This window comes from Tupaia chinensis, unplaced genomic scaffold (genome assembly GCF_000334495.1).
Source record: "Tupaia chinensis unplaced genomic scaffold, TupChi_1.0 Scaffold140400_1, whole genome shotgun sequence".
Classification (NCBI taxonomy): domain Eukaryota; kingdom Metazoa; phylum Chordata; class Mammalia; order Scandentia; family Tupaiidae; genus Tupaia; species Tupaia belangeri.
Window position 1 is genome coordinate 690,689 of NW_006200277.1, and position 9,735 is coordinate 700,423.

At 43.5% G+C, this 9,735-nt stretch overlaps 1 protein-coding gene across 1 annotated transcript in view; it reads left to right on the forward strand.

Moving 5' to 3' along the window:
• The first annotated feature begins 1,065 nt into the window (after nucleotides 1-1,065).
• Nucleotides 1,066-9,735, forward strand: part of PIK3CA (phosphatidylinositol-4,5-bisphosphate 3-kinase catalytic subunit alpha) — a 32,681-nt gene continuing 24,011 nt past the window's right edge. Inside the window, exons 1-5 of the mRNA XM_014593377.2 lie at nucleotides 1,066-1,493; nucleotides 2,086-2,295; nucleotides 4,184-4,434; nucleotides 6,708-6,953; nucleotides 7,669-7,754. Of these exons, the coding sequence (XP_014448863.2) occupies nucleotides 1,142-1,493; nucleotides 2,086-2,295; nucleotides 4,184-4,434; nucleotides 6,708-6,953; nucleotides 7,669-7,754 (1,145 nt within the window). The 5' untranslated portion in view covers nucleotides 1,066-1,141. The remainder of the gene's footprint in view (nucleotides 1,494-2,085; nucleotides 2,296-4,183; nucleotides 4,435-6,707; nucleotides 6,954-7,668; nucleotides 7,755-9,735) is intronic.

Genomic DNA, 9,735 nt, shown 5'->3' on the forward strand with positions numbered 1-9,735 from the left:
AGGGCCGGCAGGTGGCCCAGTGCTTGCATCGCTGGACTCCCACATGGCCGGCTGCCGTTTGAGTCTCAGTTCCGGTGGCTTGAAAGTCATGCCAGGCGCCTGTGTGTGCATGCTCAAGATCCCAGTAGGAGAATGGAGGAAAAGGGATTACAGCGTGGCTATCCCCCCGGGAGGTGATTTCTCACTTTCCCTCTTGCTGTCTCTGTCTCTCTCTCCCTCTCCAGCGAACACATGTGCCCTAAGGTGAAAAACCTCTTAAATTAGGGGCAGGGATTAGGACTGGGTTATTTGAAAGCATGAATAGATCCTTGCAAATGCGTCGTCACCCTCCACGGAAAACACATATTAATGAAGCTTCATGTTATTAAGAACGCATACCTAAATCACGTCTTTAACTGTTTGTTGCCAGAGGCCATGTGTGCTTGTCCGGGAGGGACCAAGAAGTGGGGCGTGAGAAAGTACCCCCACTGGGCCGGTCACACTGCAGTCCTCCACTGTCATGGGCACACGTGCTGGGCGTGTTTCTTAGACCACTGGGGCCGGCACTCAGACTGTACGGTCCCGTGTGGGACCCAGCCCCCTTAAGCACCAGCATGGGGCCAGCCCAGATTGGACTTTGCTAGGCTTTACTTGACTTTAAAAGAAAAACAGCAGACCCATGAGCCGCCATATCTTGGGCCAAATTCCATTACTCCATGAAATAAGAGAATGATAGAGGAGGTGTGTGAGGAGAATTCTGGTCTGATTCACAACTTATATTTCATTTTCCTCATACCTCAGCTCCGCCTTGATAAGACCTGACTTAGAAAATTCACTCAAATATAATGTTTTTTAAAGCAACTTTATTAAACATAATTAAGTATGAGTGGCTTTTCTAATCCCAGCTGAACTCAGTTGTATTAGCCTAATTTAGAACAACAGTCTTGGTTAAAATTTTTAATATAAATTATTGCTACTTACCCTAATCAATTCATATTGCACAAAATGAATTTTACATTTAGCAATGACATATATGTATTCTATAGTTGTTTTTCTTTTAAAAGATTCTTTTCATCTCTCGTCTAGGTTTCTGCTTTGGGACAGCTACACATCTGAGTCCTTAACGTAGTTTTATATGTAGGACGTACAGAGGAGCAGGACCATGCCCCCACGGCCGTCGTCGGGTGAGCTGTGGGGCATCCACTTGATGCCCCCAAGAATCCTCGTGGAATGTTTACTACCAAACGGGATGATAGTGACTTTAGAGTGCCTCCGTGAGGCCACGCTGGTGACCATAAAGCATGAGCTGTTTAAAGAAGCAAGAAAGTACCCCCTCCACCAGCTTCTGCAAGATGAGTCTTCTTACATTTTCGTAAGTGTTACCCAAGAAGCAGAAAGGGAAGAATTTTTTGATGAGACAAGACGACTTTGCGACCTTCGGCTTTTTCAACCGTTTTTAAAAGTAATCGAACCTGTAGGCAACCGTGAAGAGAAGATCCTCAACCGAGAAATTGGTATGACATTACGTGTCAGTTAATTGGCATTGCTGTGTTCTTCTAAAGTGTGAATAGCTTTGAACAACCATTGTCCTTTTACTGAAATACTTTCTGTAATCTTAAGTAGATATCTAAATAAAAATCATTATGAATTTGAAGTAGTTTTGACTGTTAAGCTTTGAAGCTATTTTCAACACCTGCATATTTTGTAAGGTTTTCATTAAGAAATATCACTTGTGGGATGACTTAGATTTATTATATCCCAGATCTGTTTTGTTATCCTTTAAAAAATAACTGATATGGACAATGTTTGCTGCCTTTACTCAGAACTGTTGAATATGTTGTCCTTCATATATTAAAAATATTTGGAACCTTGTCATCTTGCTGTTGGGTCTTTGGAAAAGTAATGACCCATTTTTACATAGAAAAATAGGAAAATGCGTTATGACTTCCGACGACCCAGTGTGTGTACCCACAGAACATTTTCTAGCCTGAAGAAACTTCTTCACTATTTTGTGATCTTCCAGATAGCCACAGTTCAGTATTTGTAAGAAACGTGTTCGTGCTGTGTAATATATAATATAAAGTATGATATTTTGTATATTTTAAGGTTTTGCTATCGGCATGCCAGTGTGTGAATTCGATATGGTTAAAGACCCAGAAGTGCAGGACTTCCGGAGAAACATCCTGAACGTCTGTAAAGAAGCCGTGGACCTTAGGGACCTCAATTCACCTCACAGTAGGGCCATGTATGTCTACCCTCCAAATGTGGAGTCTTCGCCAGAACTGCCGAAGCACATTTATAATAAACTAGACAAAGGTACGGGGGCGTGAGTTCAGCGAGATCTTTCTACAGGGAAGTGGTCGGCTCTGCCTGTATTTTTGTGTGTTCTTTTTTCTCCATGCAGATGAGTGTCTTGAAGACAGGGACTGCTTATACCAAAGAGACAGAGACAAGCACAGGGACTGCTTATACCGAAGAGACAGAGACAAGCACAGGGACTGCTTATACCGAAGAGACAGAGACAAGCACAGGGACTGCTTATACCGAAGAGACAGAGACAAGCACAGGGACTGCTTATACCGAAGAGACAGAGACAAGCACAGGGACTGCTTATACCGAAGAGACAGAGACAAGCACAGGGACTGCTTATATCGAAGAGACAGAGACAAGCACAGGGACTGCTTATACCAGAGAGAGACAAGCACCGAGTACACAGCGTAGGCTGTGATGCCCACGTGGACCTGAGTCAGCTGGTGCTCGGGGTGCTTAGGGAAGTGTTCGTCTCCCGAAAACGAACGAACTTCGAGTTTGAGATTCACTGAATTTTGAGATACAAATAGAATTAAAGCTGCTTATCTTTTTTTTTTTATTATTTGGAGAGGTTTTCGCTGTAGGGCGCGTGCGCTCACCAGACAGACAGAGAGAGACAGAAAGCGAGAAATCACCCCCCAGGGGGGATGGCCATGCTGCAATCCCTTCTCCATTCTCCTCTTGGGATCTTGGGCACGCATGCACATGCGCCCAGCGTGAGTTTTAAGCCACCGGGTCCGGGACGCGAACTGCGGTCGACTACGTGGGAGTCCAGCAACATAGCCATTACACTAACTGCTAGTTCCCAAAGCTGCTTATCTTTTTACAAGTAAAATCAAAGATAAATGGAAACATTTTATGAAATTTTGAGAAATCTTTTATATTCCTGTTAGATATACAAAGAAAAAATAATTTCATGATGTTAAGTGCAGTTAGGTTTCATCATAATGAATGGTACTGTATAGGTAATAGGTAAACTTTACATTTAATATATGAATTTTTAGGATTAAGTGAACTTGGAAATACATGCACTATATTGTCTTATAAAATAAATATGATATCAGATAAATCTGTCTATGTCGAGAAAACAAAGTAAGAGTGTCAATTCGAAGTTACAGAATAGGTTAACACGGTTAGTTACAAAGCGGTGTCAATATTGGATCACCAGGAAAGTCATTGCATGCTTTTCTGTGAAATAATGCTCAGGGCTTTCCCAAGGCCCCCGTAGAATAAGGCTGATGTCTGTCCCTCCTCACCCTGGTTTTTCCAAGCAGTCCAACCCCGCCCGGTGCAGCATGTCTTAGGAGAAAACGTCAGCCCCAGGAAAGGTGAAGGAACTGCAGTGTGAACAACCAGACCACTCAGCGTGGTTCTTAGTCTTTCCATTGTTGTCTCTGTTCCTCCTCCTTGTTCTCTGCTTAGTGGATCTTAGAAGGAGAAAGTAGAAAACTCATTTCCTCTCCTTCCCCATCTCCTTTCCCCTCCTCCCGCACCTTGTGTGGTGTTCTAACTGGGCCTCCGTGAGCACTGCTGACCCCTTCCTTACACACCGGTGTCCCCAGCAGCACGGCCTCCTCGGGCCTGGAGTGCTCTAGGTCACACAGGGGGAGCACCTGTGTACCCCGTGACGCTTAGACGGGCTCAGCTTGGTCTCGGTACTGGTGACCCCCAGCCGTGGTTTTGCCTGCTTGCCATAAAGCACGAGACTGGGGGATGGTCGGCGACCTTGTCAGACAGGAGCACTTCCTGTCTCCCATGTTTGCCTGCATGTAGTTAGGCTGGTCATAAGCCCTTTCTGGCTGTGGTTAAAGTGATAGTGCATACTCTTTGAAACTGGTCTCTTGAAAAATGAAAGAGACACAGTGCTGCCTCTAATAATGTCTCCCTGTTTTAGGGCAAATAATAGTGGTGATCTGGGTAATAGTTTCTCCAAATAATGACAAACAGAAGTATACTCTGAAGATCAGCCACGACTGCGTGCCAGAGCAGGTCATTGCTGAAGCGATCCGGAAGAAAACTCGAAGTATGCTGCTGTCCTCTGAACAGCTAAAACTCTGCGTCTTAGAATACCAGGGCAAGTATATTTTAAAAGTGTGTGGATGTGATGAATACTTCCTAGAAAAATACCCTCTGAGTCAGTATAAGGTGAGTAACAAGTTTCAAGGCTGTTATTTTTAAATTTAAGAAATATTTGCATTAAGGACTTACATCTGTATTTTTAGGATATACTTTTTTAAATTAAATAATACTAGTAAATTGCATCTGTTTACGTTTATTTTTATGATATAGTTATATCTAATTTGGGGGACAAAAGCATTGGCAGTTATTCTAATCCCCAAACACGGGCATCTCATGATGCGTGGCAGCTCAGGTGCGATGCTGTGCTGTGGGTGTGCCCTCAGTACCTCACTCTGCCTCGCTCTCTTTGTTCGGTCAGTGCCGACACAGAAGCAGCTGTGTCTGCACCAGGTGCAGACACATCTCATTTACAGCACAGGGAGCCGCGGGCCTGCTGCCGGGGTCTTGTGATCTAGTGGGACAGCTGGGTAAGAAAGTTGGCTGTGGCCGGGCCTTCGGTCCTGACCCAGTGCTGAAAACACGTCGGGCCCATGTGCGTGCATGGCCCAGATCCTGAGAGGCAAATAGAGGGGGGATTGTGGCATGGCCATCCCCCGATGGAGAGCTCTCTCTCTCTCTTTCTCTCGTGGGTGTAGGCACTCTATAACAAAACTAAAAAAGGGGGGAAAAGAGAAAGGACTGTTAAAATATGCATGTAGCAGCGTTCATGTTAATACCTGCATCCTAACTATCGTATCGGCTGAACTTGCTATTGAAAGTAGTTAGATTATGTAAGAAATTTTGTGATCAATAAAATGTGAGGGAAAAATAATGGAAAACAACTGTAGACACCAGAGATAGTATGGGAGGAGGGTGTGAACTGACAGAGGGTCAGAAATAGGGGTAAAATACATACACACACACACACACACACACATATCCACACACACACACACATATATACACACATACACACATACACATATATACACACATATACACACATATATACACATATACATACACATATATACACATATACACATACACATATATACACATATATACACAGACATATATACACACATATACACACATATATACACACATGCACACACATATATACACACACAAACATATATATGAAACTAGAAATGGAAAATTATTGACGATAACATGCATGATTAAGCCACTATACAGTATATTCTGGTTGGGAAATCACATTTTGTATGCTGTGAACGATGCTTAGGGAATTAATGTAAATTAATTAATTTTAAAAAGTTTCCCCCCAAAATTAAATATTTCCTTTAAAAAATAATGAGAATAAATAATAATAGTCTGAAAAAATAATGAAAAGCAATTTGATAATGATATGGACAGTAATGTCTTTGTCTTGACTGATACGCATGGTAATCATGCTGGGGAGAATGTAATACATTGTAAAGATACATGTGATTAAATGTAATATAAAAAAGTTATAATAACAAATACGAAAAAATTTTTTAATTCAAAAAAATTTTCAGGCCAGTGCATTTTAATAGGTTACTTATTTTATTTATTTATTTATTTATTTATTTTGGAGAGGTTTTTGCTATGGGGTGTGTGCACTTGCCAAACAGAGCTCTCTTTCAGAGAGACAGAAAGCGAGAAATCACCCCCCAGGGGGGATGGCCACACCACACTCCCTTCTCCTCCGTTCTCCTCTCGGGACCTTGGGCACGCACGCACACGTGCCTGGCGTGAGTTTTAAGCCACCAGGTCCGGGACTCGAACCGCGGTCAACTACATGGGAGTCCAGCGACATAGCCATTATGCTAACTGCTGGTACCAATAGTTTTTTTTAATACATTCATAAATTTTATCCACTTCTTCCATTTGTGTGTGTGTATGTGTTTAACAAAACAAGTATTTCTCAGGAAACGTTTAGACAGGAAAAGCAGGTGGATGGCAACCCTTGGACGGGACACCAATGTGACTTAATAGATTGGATAACAGAGGTTTACTAAGTGATATTTTTCTGTTAACAAGTACAACGCTCTTATAATGAGTATCCTCTGGTTCATTCTTCGGTCTTTCTTTTTTGTTTCCAGTTAAGTGTAGAATTATAGTATCAAAAACTGGCCTTTTTTTTTTAACATATACAATTTATATTCAGAGTTGCCTGGTCGATCCTGTGCTATAATGTAACTCCTGAGTGTTAGTGTTTTAAATGTTACAAATATTTAACTGGTAAGAAATATGGTCTATACTGTTTGTTTATCACAGATTAGTATTTCAGTTCTCAGTGTTCTTGCCTGTTGCCTTTAAAATGGAAAACTCACAGGAAATGGCTTCCTTCTTCCCTTTTTAATCACTTCCAGTATATAAGAAGCTGTATAATGCTTGGGAGGATGCCCAATTTGATGCTGATGGCTAAAGAGAGTCTTTACTCCCAACTGCCCATGGACTGCTTTACCATGCCGTCCTACTCCAGGCGCATCTCCACAGCCACGCCGTACATGAACGGAGAGACCGCCACGAAATCCCTCTGGGTTATCAACAGCGCACTCAGAATAAAAATTCTCTGCGCTACATACGTGAATGTAAACATTAGAGACATCGATAAGGTACAGTCAGATGTCGAGCTCTTACATGATGTGAATCTTTGTTACTTAACTGCGTGATGGTCTGTGGACCTGTAGTGTGCTTTCTGAAGGCTAGAGGAACGCCCACGTCGCAAAATAAAACTCTGCTGGGCTCCGTGTGCGCTTCCATCTGCCTCAGCCATCGTAGGGCTCACAGTCCTCTCCCTGCGTTCTAATATCTGTAGTTCTAGTATTTAAATAAGTATACTGTCCATAATTCTAGGCTCTTAAAAACAGAGGTTTTGCAGAATTCATTTGGCAGCAAAACCTCGTCAGATTTGAAGAGAGGCTTTTGCAGTGTTTGCAGTACTCACACATCTTGTTGCAGAAGTATTAATGTCTTTATGGAGTGCTGTTCCAACTGCTAAAGGTTTTAACTAATGTTTACTATATGTGCCAGTTTATCTTCCTAAAATACGGGAGACTCTGAATGACATACCTAGCTTAGAGAGATTGCTGGCCTCTGTTACTTTTCAGTAGTCTGATATCCCCATTATTATTAACGGGTGAATAATCTATATCATTGTTAACTTACTATATAAATAAAGAAAAGGATAACAGAAAAGCTATAGTAGAACAGAAATTTGTCATTGTTTCTTCTATGCATGTCAGTTACATTATTGTATTGTTAAATATCGGTTCTGTCTAGTATATGTATATATATATTTAAATACTCATACTTTAACCATTTTTTTAGATCTATGTTCGAACAGGTATCTACCATGGAGGAGAACCCTTATGTGACAATGTGAATACCCAGAGAGTACCTTGTTCCAATCCCAGGTAAAGACACATGGTTCGTGTTCCCAGAGGCCCTGTCGTGGAGTGTGCTGCCTGGAAGCAGCGTCCTCGCCTCGTTAGCTCTGCCGAGCCGCAGTTTCGGTGTTGGCAGGAGAACGGGGCACTTTCCGTTACATCCCTGACGGCGTCTTGCCTTTATTCAGAGGGCTTTTCCCGACTCCTGTCCCGTTGTTTGTGGGAGAGAACAGAATGTGGTTACACTTTTGTGTTGATTCCCCACCACAGATCAAAACCCTGGGGTTTGGGACCAGCAGTTAGCGTAATGGCTATGTCGCTGGACTCCCATGTAGTTGACCACGGTTCGCGTCCCAGACCCGGTGGCTTAAAACTCACGCTGGGCGTGTGTGCGTGCGTGCCCAAGATCCTGAGAGGAGAACGGAGAAGGGATTGTGGCGTGGCCATCCCCCCGGGGGGTGATTTCTCACTTTCCGTCTCTCTGTCTGTCTCTGTCTGGCAAGCGCACGTGCCCTATAGCAAAAAAAAAGTCTCTCCAAAAAAACCTGGGGTTTTATCCCCTTCCTGCCGCCTGCTTTTACGTGAGGCAGAAGTGAGAGTTGGCAGAAAGTTCCAGAACCAAACTCCCCTGAGACAGTTTCTTTCAAATCACTCCCCATAAGAGGTATTTATGACATTCTAATAGAGGGTCTTCAAGAACAGATCCATTTTGGGGAGAAGTGAGGGTTATTGGGAACATTTTAAATTATTACTACCTAAATGAAGAAATAAAAAGTAACATTACCCAATAGCTTGCCCTTCTATTATTTCTTCCCTCCGTTCCTAGAGCCCTTTGGGTGTAAGAGTCTGCCCCTGAGTATAAGAGCAGTAATGTAAGAGAGCTCTCATGGACTTCGGAGCGGTAGCACCAGTTAGTGAGCCCCCCAGAGGTAAGCCAAGCTCTAGGACAGTCATGAAAAGATTGGTCTTATAGTTAGCGTGCTAGAAGCCAGCCTTCGAGAGCCTAAGTAGAATTCAAAGAAATCGTAGCCTTCTCTACCAGGAGGTGGATTCCGTGTCTCTCCTACCTGAGGTATTGCACGTTGGAACGATGAAGCCTCGAGGTCGTAGTTGTCCCGTGGGAAGTCGTGCTGGCCAGGAGGTACGCCCTGTGCAGAGGGGGCCAGGCTCCTCAAGGCTGATCACGGTTTGAATCCCAGCCCCAGTGGCTTGAAAAACATGCCAAACACATGTGCATGTATGCCCCAAAGTCCTGATAGGATGGAAAATAGGGGGATAGTGTGACACGACTGCCTCACCACTCCCCAGCCGAGGGCTGCTTCTCCTCCCCCCACCCCCCCGTTTGCTCCGATGAGTCTACACATCCTCCGTGTGCAGGTTGACCCGGGATTTGAACCTAGGTACCCCATGTGGCTCTAGTATTGCACAGTGGTGTCCTGTCACACCACCGTAGCTAGGCCTGACTATAATGTTTTTAGAAAAAGCAAACTATCTTATATGGCTCTTCACAAATCTGTCCAAGTGTGAGCATAATCTAACACGTAACTTCTAGTAAATTGAAGGAATTAGCTTAAAATTTTGAATAATTTTACCCTGTCAATTTTCGTAGTAACTTTTTATGTTTTCTTATCACAAATGTCATTCTGTTACCTCTTGTGAAGTTGCCGCTCAGCCCGCATGCTGTGTCTCGAAGCCCTCTTGTATTTACACACTGACCGCCGGGTTACGGGGCTTCTCCGAGTAAAACCGTTAAGGGTAGAAGTCATTCGCTGTAACTGTGGTCGTAGTAGGAAGCCTCGTTTCATCTCGTCTCAGGTTCCCTTTTCTGTATGACTTTCTAGTAGCAGACGTGTGTGCGTGTGTGTATGCGCGTGTGTGTGAAGTATAGTGCACATACTTGACAGGACATGTCGTAATTGTATAGCTCACACAGTAAACCCCCGTGGAGCTGCCACCCTGGTTACACACTGCCAGAGCAGCCACTTCCCTGGTTACGCACTGCCAGAGC